General features: G+C 34.6%; 1 protein-coding gene across 2 annotated transcripts in view; it reads right to left on the bottom strand.

Annotated features, from left to right (window-relative positions):
* LOC147078149 (hemicentin-1-like) overlaps positions 1-23,035 on the bottom strand; it is a 90,527-nt gene that overhangs the window by 50,022 nt on the left and 17,470 nt on the right. For both annotated transcript variants that reach the window (XR_015072281.1, XM_085961258.1), the window contains exons 12-26: positions 22,811-22,951; positions 20,898-21,026; positions 19,947-20,270; positions 19,039-19,232; positions 18,371-18,521; positions 15,518-15,760; positions 14,436-14,508; positions 11,765-12,030; positions 10,434-10,602; positions 9,237-9,361; positions 4,547-4,724; positions 4,368-4,462; positions 2,626-2,779; positions 584-705; positions 330-473 (exon numbers count right to left, since the gene is read on the bottom strand). Coding sequence is in view for 1 of the 2 variants with exons in the window: in XM_085961258.1 (XP_085817384.1) it covers positions 330-473; positions 584-705; positions 2,626-2,779; positions 4,368-4,462; positions 4,547-4,724; positions 9,237-9,361; positions 10,434-10,602; positions 11,765-12,030; positions 14,436-14,508; positions 15,518-15,760; positions 18,371-18,521; positions 19,039-19,232; positions 19,947-20,270; positions 20,898-21,026; positions 22,811-22,951 (2,508 nt within the window). In the remaining variant the exon portion in view is untranslated. The remainder of the gene's footprint in view (positions 1-329; positions 474-583; positions 706-2,625; positions 2,780-4,367; positions 4,463-4,546; positions 4,725-9,236; positions 9,362-10,433; positions 10,603-11,764; positions 12,031-14,435; positions 14,509-15,517; positions 15,761-18,370; positions 18,522-19,038; positions 19,233-19,946; positions 20,271-20,897; positions 21,027-22,810; positions 22,952-23,035) is intronic.

The following is a 23,035-nucleotide window of genomic DNA, read 5'->3' as shown; positions in this document are numbered from 1 at the left end:
TAAACTCATGATAGTGCCACGGAATTATGTGCCTTATGCGGAATAAATTAAAAAGTGAGATACAAATAGAGCTACGTCCAATTTTATTTTGCCTATATTTATTGCATTTAAGAGTTTATCGGCTGAAATAAATTGCCATTTGGTTCTAATTTCGACATAGAGTACAACGGAAAAAATAACCTCACGTTAAAACAAATAATTGCAGGCAGTGCGTTGCACTTGCATGGTATTAAAGGAGCCGCCGCTGTTGGTGACCGTAATAACCGAATTCGACTGTATTCTACTATGATGTTAGCATCATCGTGGAAACTAATATTTCAATTCCTTACCATTGATAATGTATTTCCCATTATGAAGCCATGTGATGTACGGCTCAGGGTTCCCGCTGGCTTTGCAAGGAATGTTGTATTCTTCTTCACCATTCAACAGCTGAATGTTCACAGGCAGTTCACTAGGTAAAATGTCAGGAGGTTCTAAAAAGGAAACAGCATTGAAAATTTACAACGCACATCCACACTGGTTCCGGAGTGGCCGGATGAAGCTGTAACACTAATGCAGGCATGTTGTTGATTTAAGTACTCACCGTGCATTTCAACGTAGAACATTTTCTGTGTGACTCCTACATTGTTTTCCGCTTCGCAAATAAATTTACCAGAACTGTTTCTTGAAACGTTTGTGATGTTTAGACGCCCTGAATCATTCAAACTGGAATAAATTCAACCAAAGTTAATGCACTTGTAGTAAATCTAAAGTAAGAATAATATGATACAACAAAGCAAAAGGCTATGAAATTATGTTTATAGTCACCATCTTTGGCAGCTATTTTGACGTTTTGCTAATGTATATATGACCATGGCCTCCACAAGGGGAGGACTGACAGGGCTTTAGCCTAGGGGCCTGGCGTGGCGGGTCGACCAGATAAATGAGATAAACACACATCTTAAATTTGCTCTAATAGTAAAAAAGTCGCCTGCAGCGCTATTTTACTTCAGCGTTATTACCACATTTAAATATATGGTTGTGCGATGCAATTTTTGGTTATCTTATGTTGATAATCAACAACTCCATAATTCGTTGTGTTACAAAATCGCTAAAAATACAATGAATTTTAATTGACCTCGAATACCATTTAGAAAACGCCACTGTAAAGCGTCAGACCACCTTTAATCTTAGCAATAGGTAGAGGGGCCCGCCAAAGATTCTGGCTTGGGGCCCGCTTCAGGATGTGGGGGCCATGTCTATGACGCACGATTTTTTAATTATATATTCTAAATATTGATGATTTATTGTATTTAACTACCTATCTATGTACAATAATTGACATGGCCTGTTCTTTTACGAGCTATATTTAGATTATAATAGATAACATAGCTACACTTAGAATATAAAGTGAATGTTTTTCTATCCAGTACAAGTCGACAATGTTTTGTGTTAGTGCTCGGCCATAGTGGTTTGGCGGGCGTGCCGCCGCGGCGTCTTGCGAAACTCAAACGTATAACCGTGTGAATTATGCCCCAAAAAAGACACTGTCTACGAACATTTCACATACGGTTATACGTTTGAGTTTCGCAAGACGCCGCCGTGCCGCGCCCGCCAAACCACTACGGCTGAGCACTTAATGGCTTAAGAAATGGCCAATGTATGTATGTAGTATCAGTTTATTAAATTATGAATGAATCTGCAATGCGAAATGAGCTAATTTAATCATTAGTTTTAAAAATATATTGTCCGCTGTTTGAATTTGGAACTAAATTCATCACAGGATAAACATACTGAATAATATGCCAATTGTTGCCATGTAGTGTCCTCATTCATTGGCCAACTTAAACTGGTAGATATAGCTTGTTTTATTAGTTTCACTTTCTTCTAGGTAAGGTTTTTTTCAATATTTTTCAATTTTTTTTATCACTACAACAAGCCATGTATAGTAGAAGCGGTGAAGAAACCACAGAAATAGCCAGACTTTGAGAAAACCATATAATGATGGCCTAATGTCAATATCTTGACATTAGGCCATGTGACTTTTTACAAATTGTGCAGGAAGCTAAAAAAACTAAATATTTAATATCCCGTATCAGACTGTTAATATTTCAGACATGTTGTAACTACATAGCATGCCAATAAGCCGTAACGTAAAAAGTGGTAAAGCAAAGCACATAATGCCTAATATAATGATAACATGTGATATATGTTTATAAAGATAAACATCCAACTTTATTATATTACTTACTGTTTTACCTTTTAAATAATTCAAAAGTGATATTTTGAAGCTGAATTCAACACACGTCATCCAACAAGCTCAACAGCTTAGAGGCAAGATATGGGCTACTACAGGCTTATTTTTGCAGTGTTCAGATACGGGAAATTACTAAAATGGCTGTATCATTTTTGTTAAAATAACTACAGATATGGGAATTTCACAGTCGATAGGCAGTATTTTTGTTGTTTCATTATATAGGTCAGATACGGGGGAATCGAATCCAGATGCCCCCTGTAAGAAACCAGTGTCTTACCCATTGAACCATAGATCGGTTGTTATAAATTATCCTATTGTGCCCGAACACATTCGGTTATTGATAATGATAAGGTCGATATGAGCTGACAAATGTACACAAGCTAACTCACACTATGTCAGTTCCATTCTCCGTAATTCTCTGTCCGTTAACACGCCATACTATCGTTGGTTTGGGAAAGCCAATCGCGTGACAGTCCAATACTACTGCTGCGCCTTCTTTGGTTTTGAAAATTTCATTCTCTTTCGGGTAAATTGATGGTGGAACTGAAAATAGAAAATTAAGCATCATGTTAATAATTATTGTTTGCCAGCAACGAAATAAGGGGTGCTGCAAGAGGGGCAGTTACCTTCGACCCAGAAATGGAGTTATCGGTTATATGGAGACATCGTTAAATGTCCAAAAAATAAAAAGTGACAATTTAGTTATTTTGAGAACCAGTGATAGCTTAGAGTTCAGAACCACTGGTTTATATAACAGTTTTTGTAGTTTCATACATTCCAATTAATTAATGATTAATCTCAGAGAGTATTATTTGATTTTATGATTATTTTTTTTTGCTGAATTGCAAAGGAAAGATGTTTCGATATCAAATGGCAATATTAACTCAAAACCATGAAATTTTTAGTTGTTTTCCCATATAACTAGGGTATCGATATGTATAGATATTAGTGGCGAATGGTGAAGGTAGGCTGTTAAGATCTGCCGTAAATAGTGCACATTAAATTTTGTTAGTCATACGTATTCGTTTTTATTGAACTAAGACTACAATTTACAGATGGTATTGGTTAGTTTTTAAAAATCAATTAAACCCTGCCTAAACCAAACCATATTAGTTTCGGTATATTTTGGGCGATAGGACAAAATTTTGCACACTTTTTCATTCATACTTATTTGTTTTCGTTGGATTAAGAATACATATTACACATATTGTTGGCTCATTTTTTTAAATTAAGCCCTGCCTAAACAAAACTATAATGGATAAAAAATATTATTCTATCTATAAAATATTCAAAGTTACGTATGATTTAATTGCATAATTTTAGATATTTTATAGATAGATCAGTATTTTTTGACTATTATCTATTATGGCTTGGTTTCACAGGGTTTAATTGAATTTTAAAGACTAACTAACACCATCTGTGAATTATTGTAGTCTTATTTCTATGAAAACAAATACGTATGGCTGACTTTAGTTTAGGGTTTAGAAGTTTAGGGTACAGCATTTATGGCGGATCTTAACAGTCTACCTCCACCCTTCGTCAATGAAAGATATTATGTACCACACACATATGTATGTTTTCACAAAAGCAAATGAGCTAAAATAACAATAACATTGTTAACACCATGTAGTACCGATTATGAACTACATAAAGGCATATTTAATAATGGATACTTTGAATAAAAGGATGTCCCTAAGTATTGTTAACAAAATAATATGTTAAGAATTCATAGTTGAAATGACTAGTTGAAGGTAATCATTAAAAATGAATAAGTCACTCATGAAAACCATTTAATCAAGAAGCGGCCAGTGCAGAAGGAAATTCAAAAGGTGACTCATGGCCATTCCTTCTATTAGATGCCCGTGTGCGCCACACACTTGTCACAGAACGGTGCAACGCCCATGATTATTTACCTTCTCAAGAACAGTGGCGAGGGGAGGGGTTGAGGGTTTAATTAAAATTTAAAAACTAACAAACACTATCTACACGTTGTAGTCTTAGTTCAATGAAAACAAATACGTTTGATTGACAAAGTTTAGTGTGCATTATTTATGTCAGATCTTAACAGCTTACAACCTTCACCACTGCTCAAGATTAACACGTACTCGATTAATATGGGAAACATTCTCACCAAAAACTAATACAACATATTCCTGGGTTGTATTTCCTGCCTTGTTGATGGCTTCGCATTGGTAAACTCCCGAATCAGACAAGTTCGCCACGAACCTTGAAAAAACAAAATACTTCGAATCAATCATGTTTCGGAGAATGATATATAAAGAATTTAAAGATATTGAATGTGTTAGTTACCGGAGAGTGTATTCGGAGTCAATTTGCTTTCTATCAGACGTTGTTACGATTTCCTTATTAAAAATCCATGAGACCTGGGGAGCGGGAACAGCGTACACGGAACATGGTAGCACTACCAGCTGACCTTCGATGGTCTGCACCACTGCGTCCTTCACTTCATTTTCCAGCACAGGCTTTACTAAGTGGAACATGAAAAGATTAATCAATTAATTAATATCTGTATTATGAAGAATGTATAAAAAAATCTTGTTTCAGTCTAATAAGACAATACAAAACAGAACATCATTGATTAAGCTACCTTGGTAAAGTACATGCATGCAAAAGATGTGGGTGGAAAAACATCTTATATTTAGATGGAGCATGTACATGGTAGATCAGGGGTAGTCAACCTGGTCCCTACCGCACAATAGTGGGTGTTCCAGCTTTAGGGATTTTAGAAATATTTTCATTATAATCATTATAATTTTTAAAATATTGTGAAATATTGTGAGCCCATGTCTCAAAAAAATAAATACGCTCGTGGCTATTTGCCAGAGTATCTGAAGATGGGTTTCATAGAATCTGTTGTAAATAAAACATTATCCAATGAGGCAATAAAGCCAAGTCGATTGCGAGAACATCTTTCTACAAAGCATCCAAAAAATCATTGCATCATTTAAGGGGACGCTCTACAGAATCGGCCTTGAGAATTGAAAATATGATTTTTTTACATGTGGTCCATAATAACTGGTCTACTAGTTAATATAAAAAGGTTGCCGCCAATGTTTGTCTCAATAAACCCCCTCCAAGTGAAGCTTGTGAAGTGAAGCTATGGGGTGACCAAAAAATAGTACTTTCTAATAAATGTTACTAAATTCAATATGTTTATCAGTTCTTTGGTGGGAAGTATTGGAACTGATATGATGGATATAATAACTTTTTTGATTATGTGTTAGCCACGATATAAACTTAATAATATATTAGTAACTTTTTAACCTGAAATTGTCCGAGAACTAAACATACGAAGGATGTTGAAATACATATCTACCTACATTTTTATTTCATGTGCTATCCAAAAAAGATTACTAATGAATAGTGTTTATTTGTAATGTTTAGGACCTACGTATTAAAAATAATAGGTATTGTTTAATTCTAATGTATATTTTTTAAAACGTAGAATTTAGTGTCTGCCTATTATAAAAAGAAAGTGACTTTTTATTGCCTGCGCAACTTCACTTTTATACTAGTGAAACAAGTGGTAGGTAGTACCATTATTGTATGTAAATCCAATGGGCGAAATAATTTATATCATGAGTGCCTAAAAATAATTATTAACATACAGTCACTATACACATTACTTTTTTATTCACCCATCCGACTGGCGGGCAAATAAAAAATGACGCCAGGGCTGTCGACGCAATTAATTATTTTGTACTTTTTAAATTTTATTTATAATATATTTTATTTAAGTTTTGTGCATCTAATGCCGGGTTCACACTGGCAACATGTCGCGCGACAACCTCGATAAATTTTACGATAATTATCATACTTATCGTAAAACTTAACAAGGTTGCCGGCGACATGTTGCCAATGTGGACCCGGCATAATATCCACTGTGGTTCACGTAGTGGAATGGACCTGTTGTTTCTGGGGTCAACTAATTCAAGAAGTTAACACCCATGATAGAATTTTTTCAGTTTCAGTTGCATTATATTCCAAAACTCATTTCCAATTTTAAAAATGGAAATTTCTTGGTGTACATAGTAAACAAACCTACGAATAAAAAAAGACAGGAAAGAACATACTGATTCATCGCCATAAAAACTGGCAACCAAATTCACCATTTTGGAAAGCGACGACTTTGCGCAAACAAATATCGCGTGGTCTGCACGTGTGCGGTAAACTTAAATAGGTAATTTTGTGTATTTTATGTTTGTGTATCATGCATTATTGGCCATATTTTCCGGCCTTTCTTGATTGCCGTGACACAATATGTTCCTTCCAGTCTTTTTTATTCATGGAAAAAAAAAACAGTATGTTCTATTAGTTATATAATGTTTGATGAATTTGTAATAAAATAATACACAATTAAAATATTTTCAAATGGAAAAAAAAACACATTTTCCAAGCTTTGAGCCGTGCTCACTCATGAATGTCATTCTTCATTTAGGTAAGTATATACAAATTTTGATGTTATCTTGCCAATTAAACAGGTATCTGACCTTTTCACTATATTATACATGTACCTACATGCAAATGTAATGTTTTCAAATAATTGATATGGATTATATACCATCGTATTATTTTCTCAAAATCATAAACATAGGTACTATCACTGGCGGCTCCCTCTATAGGTCATTCGGTCATTGACCTGCCAAAATAAATACCTAAAAGTGCGGCCACACCGGCAACAAGTCGCGCGACAACTCGTTAAATTTTACGATAATTATCATAATTGCTTAAGAAATTTTACGATAATTATCATGCTTATCGTAAAATTTAACGAGTTGTCGCGCGACTTGTTTTTGGTGTGGACCCGGCATTACAATCGACATAATAATATTAATAATATGTGCAATGTCATATATAATAATATTAATAATAATCGGTGGATTTGAAATTATAGGGCGCGCGATATTGTGTCAACCCAGTCTATTGGGCTTTTTTTGTTTGGGCGATAATTCCCCGAACAAAAATATTGTGTTCGCCGGCAGTCTGAAAATTGACCCAAATTGAATATTTTTATAAAATTTTCTCTCTCGTTTCTCATACATAAGACAGAGATCGATATAACACAAAATACGAGATCGAAGCTTGTAACGGTGCGTGAATTACTGTAATATCGGCAATGCCCGAGTGTGAGACAAAAGATTTTTTCACCTAATTAAATGAAACAGAATGATAACACTGACTAGATAATTGGTCTCAAGACGCAACTGTGTATGCGGTTCGGATTCGTTGACAGGTTTTGACGAATGCCTTTGGTTATTTTAATAATATATAAGGAGTTTTTGGTGATTTATAACATTTTTGTGAAGCAGTTAGTACGCACGCAGTAGCAATTGAAGTCTGTGATACAATTATAATGGAAATGGAAGCACGATTTGCATCCAACGATCATCTCATTATATCCGATTTGTTCAATAAAGAAAATTACACTGATTTTAAAAATAATTTTCCCACACGTCAAGTAAATTTGGTAAAACTGTTAGAAGAAATAAACATAATCAAGTTAAAAAATGAATTATTGGTGTTTTATCAACGAGATGATTTGCATGGCGCTATTAGTGCAGTTTCTCTTCTACATTTTTTACTCAGCAATAATTTCAACGAAACATTTTCCGAGTCGATCAAAGTTCTCCAATTTATTTGCGTCATACCAATGACAACAGTTGAAAGTGAAAGATGTTTTTCCACTCTCAAAAGAATAAAAACCTTTCTACGCAATAGGGCCAGGATAGACTGACCGCTCTTGCAATGCTCAGTATTGAAAAAAAATATGTGGGAAAAATAGACAATTTTTATAATCGTGTGATTGATGATTTTTCAAAAAGCAAAGAAAGAAAAGTGGACCTGATTTACAAAAAATTATAATGCGTTGTGTGCAATTTCGGTTAACGATGGGTTGGCGTTATGAAAAACGGACATTTTTTGAAGGGTTAGTAGGTACCGACCTATAACAATTTCTAGCACTTATTCTATAATGTATAAAAAGTCAATTTGCAATACGTCTTTTCAGTATACAATCAAAAGGCAAATTAAAATAATATATTCAAAATTGACCTGCTAGGTTTTTCCGGATTAAGCCGCCAATGGGTACTATAATAGTATTTGTGTATCAACCTATGCTCAATTTGAATTAGGTAATAATAATAAAATACCCGTAGATATATCAATAGTATGTTTGCTACGATATCCACCCAAGTTATCAGTATGTACTTGCACGGTTTTGATTAAAAACTATGATGAAATTAACATATTTTTAAAAATATTAATTCAAGTATTATTTTGACAGCCCTGTTTTCTGATCGGCGGACACTTGCAGGTGTTTATCAAATAATAATTTGTAAGACGGCCGACAATACCAATAACAATAATATTTTTTTTTTTTAAATAAAATCTCCGATGATTAGTGATTTTTGCGAAAATATCGATTTAAATTAACGTCCTAACGACGCCGATGTCCTTTTTATACTAGATTATATTTCAATCTCCTTCTCTTGAGCCCCCTCTTAAGAAACAATACAAACAAACAAAACGAACTATGCAAAGTATAAATAAAAAGATAGATTTAACTAAAGTAAGTTGTTTTATAAAGATTAATTCTGCCAAACTTAGCGAAAGTCTGACATAAAGTATTTGGTAAGTAAATATTATTATATGTTTTGCTGTAACTCTGCTTTATAAATTTTATAAAGTAAAGTTACTCCCCTACTTTATACATCACCATTGCTGTGGAACCGGTGGGCGTTTAGAAAATTTTACTACCAACAGAGATACAAAAGTGGGCGGTAGGTATAAAAAAGTTGACTACTCCTGGGTAGATCAAAAGCTAAATATCTCAATAATAAAGTAATATGAGTCAGCGTCTTAGGATTACACCGTATTGTATTACGCTCTTTCTGAAAAAGAATATAATGTCCTGTATAAATGAGAATGAAAAAGTGATTTTAAAAGTCTTATATAGGTACTAGTAATAGTAGGTCAGTACCCATCACCCTGACGGTGTAGTTTTTAACAACACTTCCCATGGGATTGGTAGCGTTGCAGGAATAGAGTCCAGAATCAGTTAATTTTGCATCCATAATTTCTAAAACACTGCTTTCAATCATATGTCTGAAATCAGATTAATAACATGTTGACATCAATCATCAATTCTCTACAAAAATATTATCACACTTATCTGAACAAACAAATTCTCTATCTTCATATGCTTTGCCTCATTAATGAGATTGTTGGTGTCGCTCAATCTGGAAGGTGCACACCTTCATAACGTCCTCTGTTTGATACCACCAGTGATCATTCTTCTCTCCAGGCTGCTCGTATCTCTTCTTACCACCTCTATTAGAGAATGCATCTCTTGAAATATGGTAGAATATTCCTCCTATCCCTCAAACAACTAAATGGCGTGGTAGTTTACATTCTAGCGACAAAGAGACAACGCCAACTCACTGCAATTTATGGCTGTAATACCTGTTGATATTCTTTTGAACTTGTAACAAAAATTATCTTTTCCCTGTCTGAGCTGGGATGTTCTTCGTCCACCAGGACCACTGCATAATGTTGCCAAAGTATGCACCACACTTTCTAGTTTTTAGTTCTCTGATTAATATTTTGGCCCTTTTCATCTTTAACATCACCTCGACATTAATTTCGGTGAGTGTCCACGCCTCCACATCATATAGTAGGACCAAAAAGACCTATGTCTTCCATACCATTCTCATTCCGACGTCATGCATGCAGATAAAAATTGTTTTGGATGTAAAATCAATATTATTTTTATCGTTTTCCTCGATCTGTCGTTTGAATATTATGATCCCATCACAAATATTATCCCGATTGACCGTTTTTGTTGAATATTATTCATTTCGCTTTCGTAGAATTGTTTATGATACATACAGACCTTTCAGTCGCGTCGCTTTGTTTGCATAGGTCGGTCGACACTCAGGCTTGCCTCGCATCTCGCATCAAGAATTTTTATAAGTCGCAACTAAAATGCCCTCCATGAAAAAACTAGAACTCTAGCTAAGAAACTGAAAATAATTCAAGACGTCGAAAAAATCCAGGAGAAAAACGAGTTTTTTTCTTTTTTAATTTATATATCTTGCATTCATCATTTTTTCAGGGTCCCTTGATAACCGTAGAATCGGGGTTTCACTGTATAATAATTATATAAACTAAAACTCACACACTATCTGTGTAGACAACTGGAATGAGGTCTTTAGACCAGGTTATAAGTGGCTTTGGATTCCCTTCCACTTCGCAATTCAATGCAACGTCACCACCTTTTACGGTTTCTATGGAACCATCGTCGTTTTCTTCCTCTTCCTCGTATAGTGTGTCAAATCTTGGAGGCTCTGTAATTCATAATTTTAATAATGGTTAAGTGCATTAAAATCTAAAATTTTAGGAAATCCTGACACAGTTTATGAATCGAGGTTAGTATTTCTGTACATTGAGTTGAAAGTGTGGAAGTCACATTTTTATCATTTTTTAGTAAAGTCTGCAGATTTAAATGTGTATTCACGTTCTCTTAATGCTGAAAATTTGGGAGCCAAATGTCACATGGATTTCAAAATACTTACTTCTAAAACGACGGTAGTCCAATTTAATACTTTAGAGCAAGTGGATGTCCAATTTAAGTAATTTTTGCTTTAATCTCTATAGCAAAAAGATTAATTGCAAAAGTGCGGTAGTCCAACATACGGAGTTTTAGTCCGAAAGCGAGTGAGTATTTTAACTACATTAGATTAACTATTTTAAGACTGCTCTCCTGCAAAATATTGAATATGTATGTGACTTCCAGACTTTCAGTTCTAGGCTACAGATTTATTTATTGTTAATAACTTAAATCAACATTATAATAGACGGTTACTGATATTCATGAAATTTGATATAACATCTCAGTTCCATATTGTTGGGAAAATTCGGCTTGATTATTTGAAGAAAATAATTAATGATTATTTTTTTCTTAATGAATTTTAATAATTGTTGAAAACAAACAATTTTTCAACGGTAATACCCTGTTTACACATGCATGGATTTACTGTTGACAGTAAGTATTATCGCGGCCATAACAAGAAAATATAATATATTTTCTTATTCCCATATTATGGGTATGCAGTATGTTGGCAAGATTGCATGCATGAATCAAAAAAGTTTGGAAGATTATGAATTTTGATGCGACAGTAGGATTTTTTCGATATGTGCCTCTGCAGTAGAACGATTGTGGCAAACCTGCCGGCAAAAAAATAAACGACGAACGAATTATCAGGCTGACCGATTTTAACTACCTGACAAATACTATAAATGACAACATCGCGTTTCGCTCACTCTAAAGAATGAATTGGAGAGATAGTCAGCACTTTTACGTGTAAAGAGTTATTTCCACGATAGTTTAAAATACGCACTATTGCTGCCAGTAAATCCATCCACGTGTACAGGTGCTATTGTGTACATATTGATGAATATGTTAAGGGTATATATTTAAGAGGGTTGGTTAATCAATTTTGTACTCACGGTGTACCACCATGGTAAAATTATGTGTATCGACTCCAACGATATTCTCTGCGACACAAGTGTACACGCCCTGGTTCTCTGCAATTACTTGGTCAATTTTCAGTAGAATATTTTGCTGGACATCCGCTTTCATTTGAGCATCGTCCACTTCCGTCATCTCTTCCGAGTAATCTCCTATGACTTCGTTTTCGACTGACAAACCCAGGTCAATTTTGACTCCATCTTTCTGCCAGTATAACGTAGGGCTGGGCTTGCCGGCTACTGTCCTGTAATAATTTATTTATTTTATTTATTTTAAAAAAAGTAAATCAACTAGAAAAAAAACAAAGCAAAAAATAATTTTATAGAATAGTTAAAAAAAATACAAACTAAAGTGTCGTTGACATTGAGCTGCTTTACAAGCTGCTAGTCGGCGAGTTTAAAAGCGGGCGAGTCAGTTATGGGATTGTGATGATGACACACAAAACTTTCCACTCGCTCAGAAGCCAACAAGCTAGCAAATTGAAATCGTCATTTTTGGTACTATTTGACCGGACGTATTGAGTAGTTCAATTTTTTACCGGCAGGTTCGCCACTATCGCTCTACTCCGCAGACGCAGATCGGCCCACATGCCAGCAAGTAGCGAGTAACGTAGCCCGGCTTTCAACTTTTCTCGGTAGATTGTTTACAATTTGCCTGTTAGCTAGTTCGATGATGACAAGGACTCCAGATAATGGACCCATACTCAAGAATACTCCGTACTAACGACACATAGAGTGTACATAATACAGTTATATTCTTGAATGGCTTGGCTTGTCTCATGATGGATCCTAGAAGCTTGCTCGCACGCAATGCCGTAGAAGTAATGTGTGATTATTATAGTGAACAAATTGAAAAAGTTTTTAATGCTGATGGGTGAATGAAAAGAATCCAACAAGGAGATTTATCTAGGCCGGATCTGCTTCCTGTTGAGGACTGAACTGGAAATGGAACCACAACTGAATGCTGAAACCCTGAGAACCTGTTAATTATTTTGGGACCATTACCCTTGACTCTGAATCTTGAGAACCTTGAACCGAAACCGGAACCTATTTTTCCATTGTTCTATTATTTTTGGTTATCATTCTTTCGTTGTTTTGAGAGCGCAAAGAGTAAGATGGGTCGGTCCTGTTGTTAGAAACGATGGATGAAGAGCTGTCAATAAAATTTATGAAGCACTCGGCCCCTAGTCTGCTCCCGGAGGAGATGGGCAGATATCGTCAAGAGGGACACAAAAACGCTGAGTGTGACCGACCGGAGAGAGAGAGCTCAGGATAGAGATTCCTGGCGGACGGTTGTGCAGTTGACCACGGACCAGAATGGTCATTCCATTATTGTAACCAGTGATTCCAAAAAATAGTAATTAATATATTATTTAGTGTATATTCCAATGAAATGTTTTTCAGGTTTCTTTTACCAGTGACGTCCCGTGGGCGTAGGGAGATTGAGCATCGCTTGGGGGCGGCAGTTACTCGAAGGGCGGCAAATCAAGGAGAATCGTTTGGAATATATAGATATAAGCTACCTAAACTTAGTATGTAATAACGAAAATATCTTTACATTAAAAATTGAGCTCACTGGTTTTGTCGGGTTCGCGATATCTAGTTTACTTTTGTTGCCCTTCGACGTCCTTGGTGACCAGAAACGACACGTGCCGATTTGTGAATAATTGGTTTGATATTTTGTTAGTTATGTAACCATACAACACATTTCTTAGATATTGGATTCATGAAAGGATGATAAAAATAATGTATAGAGGCGGCATTTTGGCACTGCCTAGGGGCGGCATTTTATCAAGGGACGTGAGATGTTCGCGGTTCCAGCCGCTAGCTCAGGTGTCCATCAAACCCCGGATTCACAAAAAAAAAGGATATATTTATGTTTGTTAAATTCAATAAAACACTAAGTCTTTCTTGTGCGGGTCTTAGCGTTATATATTTTAATATTTAGTTGGATTTATTTTGTAGTCTTTCTTATATTTTTGTTTTTACAATAAGTTTCGCAGGTACGTACATAGTTTTCAAGGGACGCTTACTGACTTTTTTTATTCTTTTCAAATTCCTCGTACCCACGCCGACCAGTAAAAAGGACTCTCATGATTGGCCAAATCTGATCGCACGATCCTTTTGATTTGACGAATCACGAGGACCACCTCGGCGCAGGCGCGCGGAGATTTTACCGTTGCGCAATACGCGGCAAAATTTATTATATTTGAATACTTATATTTAGTCTTAAAATTATCTCTTTCATCCATCATCATTTATACTTTAAAATCTATCTTAATTACACCTCCGCCCAGTAAGTGATTTTCACGCACCGGACGAAGGCCTTTACTCATAAATAAATTTTAACGTAGTTGGCAGGGAACCAGATCAGGTGTTTTATTCAATTGTTTATAGAGATCAGGGTTGCGGTTCGGCCCGTCTTTTATTTAATATTTACAGAAACCAACAAAAGCCTGTTGATAACAGGTATGTATCAAACGTCACTGTCTTTTACTAACGTGGTTGAACGCCTACAAATGTGATATCAATATGTTCCTCCTGGTAAAGATATCTTGAAAAAATACCAAAGACGACTTCTTTTTGAGATTTTAAATTGCAATAAAATCGTGTAAATTGATGTATTAATGTAATATGTAATCAATCATACCTGCAATTAAGTTCCAGTTTTTGTCCTTCCTTAATGATTATAGACTTATTCAACCTTTCGATAACGGGCGGTTCTAAAAAAAAATATTTATTATAATATTACGACTTTAGTTTTTTATTTGACTAATAATTTTATGTGGAGTCACTGCCAAGTAAGTCTCAAATAATTACAAGATAAAAAGAACTTTTTATATACAACGTTTTTAAATTTTCTGTTGAATCATATAACTTACTTACTTGACTTGACTAGCTTAAACGATCAAAAAATTTTGTACTTGATAGAAATAATACTGAAATGTCATTTTATTTCATATTGATTTCCATAGTAATGCACGTATATATTAATAATTTAGTTGCTAGGACCCTAGACCCCTAGCAACCAATAATGGTGTCGAAATGGCAATACAAATACAATACTAATACAAAACAGAATTAACTGAAAATGAATGGCTAAAAGTATTAAAAAAATGCATTGGGTTCGTGTTCTGATATATTCTAAAAGTGTCAAATGTCAAGCTAGTCACATATATATTAATAATTTAGTTGCTAGGACCCCAGACCCCTAGCAACCAACAATGGTGTTGAAATAACTTTTCATACAAAACAGAATTAACTGAAAATGAATTCAATTCTACTTAAAGATGGCTAAAAGTATTAAAAGAATGCATTGGCATCGTGTTCTGATATATTCTAAAAGTTTCAAATGTCTAGCTAGTCGGGAAGTTAATTAAAAATCGATTGCAAGATTTGTACCGGACAAAGAATCACCGGACAAATAAGAATACGAGCTAAGAAAAACGTTGTAAAATATGTTATGATGCTATCTATGACCATTTTAAAGTTTTGCAGTAACAGTAAAAATTTACAATCGAATATATATTTCGTTTGTATTAAATTAATGTGTTACTGATTTTTCTCATTATGAGATAATAATTACATATTGCAAACAGTATACGACATTGCATTCGAAGTATAAGCAATAAATAATAGCACTACGATCTGAATTTGCAATTTCGTACTATGGCGTATTCTAGAGAGCCTCTTCACATCGATTAAAAATGCTCAAAAATTAAGATAACATACCCAGGCCGGTGATGTTAAAATACATGGTGTCATTAATAGCATCGTAAGCGTTCACAGCAGAGCAGGTATAATTTCCACGGTCGAGTAGATTCACATTCTTCAGTTGCAACATGGCACCGTCCTCCTTGATAAGGTCTTCATCTACAATCTGGACTGCGTTGTGGTACCAGCTGACCTTTGGCTTAGGATTCCCTTCAATGCTGCAAGGGATTGTTATGGATTCGTATATTTCAACTGTTTGATCTGAAATATTAAAGAAGTATTCAACATGATTAAACGTATTTATTATCTAATTTTTTTTCTTGGTATTCCCCAGTATCAAAAATGTATACGAGGGCTTAGTGTCAAACAACACTATCTACAAAAGTGCAACTTTACAGGAGAGCCAAAAATCATTATTTTAGATTCTTGTAACTTAACAAGGGAAATGTTAATTAAAACCTAATGTTAATATTTTAAAATTAATTGTGTATTGTACATTTATCTTGCTTATGATGATGTTAAAATTTATAGGGATAGTTTTTAAAAAATATGAAAACAAGGGTAACTTATGTAATTAGCGTTAAACTTTACTGACGATTTAATAAGAAATTAGAAAAGATTGACATAACGTTGTTTGACTATCATGTAGCCGTAAATGTAAAATAACGTTATCTCAAAAAAAAAAAAAAACTTTTTTGTAGATAACGTTGTCTGACTTTAAGCACTCGTATATACAGTACACTCTCAGTAATCTGCCGCTCGATTATCCGACAATTACTATAATCCGCCGTTATTTTTACTAGTTGAAAGCACCAAATCAAGCTCTATAATTCGCCGGTATTCGATTGTCAAATTCATTAGTATACAACGCAGATGAGACAGGTTTATGTAGGAAACTTCTCCTTCGTAAAACGTACGTTCATCGTGAAAAAAGTAATGTACCATGGAGGAAAGTGCCTAAGGACCGCATCACAATTATTATACCGTGCTCCAATGCAACCGGGGCACACAAATTGAAGCTTTTGGTCATAGGGAAAGCCAGGAATCCTAAGCCATTCCAGAATATCTGCCTCACTGAACAGCTGGTTGTGTCGAGTGATTTACTGTTTAATATTTAGTTAATAAACTTAGTTTATAAATATATTGTATAATTTAGTAAATACTTGATTTTGATTATAAATAAAACCGTAATTTGCTAGTGCAACGTTTTTCTTAGCTCGTATTCTTGTTCGTCCGGTGGTTCTTTGTCCGGTACAATTCTTGCAATCGATTTTTAACTAACTTCCCGACTAGCTAGACATTTGAAACTTTTAGAATATATCAGAACACGATGCCAATGCATTTTTTAATACTTTTAGCCATCTTTAAGTAGAATTGAATTCATTTTCAGTTAATTCTGTTTTGTATGAAAAGTTATTTCGACACCATTATTGGTTGGCAGGGGTCTGGGGTCCTAGCAACTAAATTATTAATATATACGTTCGTTACTATGGAAATCAATATTACATGTCAAAATGACATTTCAGTATTATTTCTATCAAGTACAAATTTTTTTGATCGTTTAAGCTAGTCAAGTCAAGTTTATATTATTCAACAGAAAATTTAAAAACGTTGTATATAAAAAGTTCTTTTTATCTTGTAATTATTTACGAAATATGTACCTGTTTTAATTTTTACCATATTTTGTATGTATGCACTATAATCCGCCGTTTTTCACTAATTGGACACTTGTCTGGTTTTAGGAGTGGCGGATTACTGAGACAGTACTGTCACATTTAGTATCTCGGATGACTTTGGCAACTTATACGAATTATATCTTTGGTCTACTACAGGGGTTCTTAAACTATTTCAGTTACGACAAAGATCAGTTTCGCTTTGTGACCCAATAAAATTATCTCAAAAATTATATTACTGTTGAAAATTTAAAATATTCTGCAATTCACTGAATATGCAAAGCCTTACAATTTTGGATCGTAGCCCATACCACTGGTCTACGGAGTGGAAACCTGGACTGGAGCCTTTCAGATGTGGCTATGTCGGCATACTTTCTAATTTATAATAACTAACTAATTAGTCGTCAATATTTGGACATACGCATTTGCCAAACCTACTTTATTATAATATAACAAACTTTTGGCTCTAACATACATCCACTCTGAATTAGTCCGTTACATGGAGGTTTTAATTTACTATGCCAGGGTTGGTGAACCCTTAACATACGCGTGCCAAAATTTGCCAAATACTATTTTTCAACTGTCTGACGTGCCGAGCAGTTATGGGGAAAAATAGTTTTTAAAAATCCTTTTAAAAAAATGATGATATTCTAGATACCACTCACAGAACATAGCACACATATAGCTTTATCCTTTTTTTCAATTACGCCATATATTTCGGTCCACCAATTTTGAAACTGTCTGCCAAAATTACTACTACTAGCTTCACCAAGTTTTTGTTTCTTATTTGGTGCAGTCATTTTTGTGGGTAGAAATGAAATTGTTTATTAATGTACTAATTAGATTGGTTCAATTACGCACAAAATTGATATGAGAATTGCTCCGATCAGATGAGGCATTTTCTCGCTACAGTGGTCTCAAGCATTTCAAATCGATCAAAATTAGAGGTTTGTGGTGCAGCATTCCCTGCCGCCTGATGAGGTTAGTGTGATAATATTATATGTGACCCATAAAGTCTAAGGACCGACCTATGCCATTATATTATATTTAATGCCAATATAGGTATTTTTTGTCTTCAAATGCGTGACATGCAAAATCATCTCGCGTGCCACTGGTGGCTATGCATTACATCCTTAATATCTATCTACCAATATTAAATTTGTGTAAAAAGTTTAAAAATAATATAAATTTCACTCACTCTCCAGTTTTTCAGTGAAGGATAACTTGCTCCATACCGTGATTAATGTTTTACTGATGTCCACACCAAATTGGTTTTCAGCTCGGCATTTATATGAACCGTCATCCACCGGATTCACATTATGAATTACTAGTTTGTCTTCTGAGTCCACCTGTGAATGAGAATAGGAGTATATATATATATAGAATATCTGTGTTCATCATTGGTATAGATATGTCAGAATGACCCCACGTTGAGCGCTACTTAGAATGAACTGCTAAGATAATGGATGCTGGCCATCAAATGGTTTTATGGGTATTTAAAATGATGAGAAGCACTTAGCACATTAGAAATATTTGAGTGATTCACCACAAACACATCATTATCTGCTATTCTCCTTGTCATAGAGGTGTCATAATAGCCCCACATTGGGCGCCACTTTGGATGAATTATTTATTATACGCTACTAAATGAGGAGCATAGTAAAACTTCATCTCACAATGAAATATTATCCCGCCCAAGAGTGCAGGAATATCAAATACTGAGAGTTTGAAGGCTATGTAGGATATCAGGTATGTTTTAATGCATTAGCCATTGTCAGAAATAAGGATACACAACCAATGAGATGTTCAGATTCATTAATTAATCTGTTCTTCTATTATCTTCTGTTTGTACATATGAAGTCATACCGATATTCGATTATCTTCCCCGTTTTGCTTGTCGATTGATGACCCATCTGGCATTATCCACGCGATTGTAGGTTTTGGGATGCCACTGGTGGGACATTCAACGGTTACTGTACTCTCTGCTTCCACCAGTAAGTTTTCTTTCAGAGGCTGTATAGATGGCGCCTCCATATATTTGGACTGTACCATAGATGATGCTAAAAATGATAAAACATAAACTCAAGATATAAATAAACATATACCAAAATCAAACACAAAACCAGTCTGCTTCAAAGAATTGGTTCAATAATTCATGGTAGGTTTGTTTCTGCTAAGGTTTGAGATTGACATATTTTTGGAGGGCTCACTCAAATTGAGGCGTCTTGTTCCAAAATCTGCCTTATTGCTTTTTGCTCTTTTTGAGAAAACAAAACAAAACGATTTTGACTATTTTTTATTACTCAAATAGTTATTTAAAGACTTCATGGACATTGGATAAGGAAGCAAACAAGAGTGATAGAGGTCGCTATGCAAATGAAATGGCAAGTCTGGTGAATGTAGGTGGCAGCAAAGAACTAGGGACCGAGAAGAGTGGAGAGAGCTAGGGGAGGCCTTCATCCAGCTGTGGATCGACCCCAACTGATGATGGTTAGAATAATCTTTCTAATGCTCAATGTATATAATAGGGATTGTATATAATAGGAAAAACAGTAATAATTCATTTCGTGTTCGTCGCGTTTGGTCTTGTATATATGGTTGTTGATTGTGGTTACTCTTATATTTTCCGCCTGTCGCCGGTGTTACCATCTCTGCTACCACAATTGTGATGATAATGACATGTATCTACTCCTACTATGATGTAATCTCTAAAACCTAATAATAGAACATTGATCAGGAAAAAAGATGAATATATAGTAAATAGCTTAACTTACAAATTTCGTAATCTCCTCTATATCCATTGCAAACGTATGTTCCCTCATTTTCTTGAGTTGCGTTGGAAATGTCAATCAATAATTTCAGTCCTTGGTTATTTCCCTTGACGTCTCGCTGTTCGTTTACATTTGGCCATTTGGTAATGTCAAAATTCGATATATGCAATGCATCATTTGTGAACGTCCAGTTACCGGTGGCGGTTCCGTCAATGATGCACGAAAAGCTGATGGTATCCCCGATTTCGTACTCCATTAATTCAGGAAAAGCTTCAATCTTAACCGGAAGCAGGACGTTAACAATGCTTTCGGCTTGTGAAACACCAGCTGGAAAATTATTTTATATTTATTCATACGTGGAATCCTTCACTGTCTCTCAAATAGTACTGAACAAGCTAACGAGCAGATTGTAAACAATCTACCAAGAAAAGTTGAAAGCCGGGCTACTTTACACGATACTCGCTGGTGTGTGGGCCAATCTGCGTCTGCGCAGTAGAGCGATAGTGGCGACCTCCCGGTAAACAAATTAACTACATCCTGTCAAAATAGTCACTAGTTTGTGGCTTCTGAGCGAGTGGAAAGTTTTGTGTGTCATCATCACAATCACACTAGCTGACTCGCCCGCTTTTAAATTCGCCAACAAGCAGCTTGTAAAGTAGCTCAATGTCATCGATGCCTAACTATGAATTCACGGCACTGGCTTTAACTAACTTGTTTTTTTTATTAATTAATTGATGTAATTTTCAGAACACATCTCAAGAACACTGCAAATCAAAAATACGCTTTTAAAACATTATATTGTATTCAAAAATATCGATATTAGATACTACATCGCACTGGGCTAAATTTTATTAGCCACGCGCAGGCGAAGAGCGTCCAAATGGTAGCTGTCATAAAAACAGGATGTTAGCAGGTACATAGATTTACATTTAACATGGTTGAAAATAAACCTACCCTTATTTTCAGCAACACAAATGTATGTGCCTTCATTTTGATACGACGTAACAAATTGATGTTGGTAAGATGTCGCCATTCCTCTGTTACTCGATACTAATGCTCCGACATCTTCTGATTGAATATTTCCTTCAAAATAAAATTAATAATGTGCATTAATTGAATTAGAATTTACTCATTAGAATTAGTCTATCATCAACATAATCTTCAATATTAAAATATCATTAGAAAGTTTGCCTCAAGGAAAGGCATGGTGTAGTAGGTGGTATGGACTTTGAACGAGGCATCTTCCAGAAGGATGGAGTGTATATATTCGATACCTCAGTTCAATAGGGGAACAACTCAAAATTTAAAGGTTTTGAGTTAATAATGCCATTCGATGCAGAAAGGTCTTGTCTTTATAATTCAGCAAAAAAAATAGAGTCAAAATTTTTTTTAATGTGTCATAAAATCAAATAACGCTTTCTGAGATTATCAGTAATTCCGTTTTATACTGAAATTTATTGGTTAATTCCTTATTAAACTGTATAATTTCATTGTGCATTGCTGAATTACACTAAACTAAATATAAAAAACATTCACTTTCGTCAAAATCAAGGCTTTAAAATTAAAATGAGAATTTCTGCAAAAAAATTCAAACGCCATTATCTTGGAACATGGTTTTTTGAGTTGTTCCCCTATTGAACTGAGGGGTCGAATTATATAAAGGGCCGCTCCTAGCAAATGCGAGGCCCCTACGTGTAATACCAAGAATTTGGACTCTAGATAAAAAGAGTTATGGCGATATTACATATTACAAATTGAATTAATAGGCATTTCCATAGTAGGTATCAAGTTATAGCTAACTTTGTAAATCAATGATTGCGATAATAATCTCTGTATATCTGTTCTCACTTAGTTAGTTATTAATAACCTAATTGTTACATAATTATAAGTTGATAAAATAATAATCAGTACATCATGATTGATAAAAAGAGAATTATTCAATTGTAAGTTTTCGACCGAAGCACATCGCTCTGTGCTGTGATTCACATTATTGTAACAATTGTACACATGTACTTACGCAATTTAAATAAACTCACACCCTTCATAATCACGACAACAACTTCTCATCTCTTCTCGTCACAACACCATTGGCCCTCACATCGACGACCCCTACACAGTCTTACATGTATTTCTTATTAGGAATTTTGGAGGTAGTTTGAATTTCGAATCAAACGATTATATGTGTGGTTATGTTGGTAGGTAACAACTTCATTATTTTCATCTTCTGTTGGCAGCACCAAAAACAATATGCCGGTTGTGTTCTGGTTTAAAGTCAGCTTTGGTTACATAGCATATGTACCCTTTTCTTGATGTTTTACGTGAATAATCATCTTAGAAAATAATAGTTAACATATTACTTAGTCTACATACTCTACATATTGACGAGCAAGTATTTTTCCACTAGTGTTAAAAGCTGAATTTTATATTCGAATGTCAGCTTTGATACGGTAAGATGTGAGATACATACATGTATTATCAAATTTAATTATACGTTATCCAATCCTATGAATATAACTATTTAAGGCATATTTTGGCCAGTTTCAACCAAACCATAAAAGATTACAAAACATTCTTATATATAATATCTAAAATTATGTATATATTATGATTTAATTGCATAATTTTAGATATTTTATAGAGAGAAGATTTTTTTATTTAATATCTATGGTATGCTTTAAATACCATCTGCAAATTGTATTCTTAGTTCAATGAACACAAATTAGTATGACTGACAAAGTTTAAGTTTGTTTCTTAACAGCCTACCTCCACTCTTCGCCACTAATACCTAGCATCATTTAAAATGCAATACTTGTCATTTATACAAACAATCAATATCATTTATGTACATAATATTTAATAGTTAATACCTCTTGCATTAGTTTTAGGCGTGAAGTAAATATTGACATTTGACACTTTGAGCTCACTCTCCACGAGGCAGTCCAATGTAATAGTTTCTCCCGGTGCCATGGTTATCATTTCTGGAGTTATTGTTGTTTTTGGAACGGAACCTGAAAGCGAATATAAATACACTATTCTGCAAGTATATCACTAATAAATGGTACTATTCTTCTTCTTGCTTGTTCTCTCATGGC

The sequence above is a fragment of the Rhyacophila brunnea genome, unplaced genomic scaffold (assembly GCF_057557595.1).
Source record: "Rhyacophila brunnea isolate RB1 unplaced genomic scaffold, BYU_Rbru_1.0 scaffold_12, whole genome shotgun sequence".
NCBI lineage: Eukaryota > Metazoa > Arthropoda > Insecta > Trichoptera > Rhyacophilidae > Rhyacophila > Rhyacophila brunnea.
The sequence above is the reverse complement of the archived record's forward strand: the minus strand, read 5'-3'. Positions and strand labels throughout refer to the sequence as shown.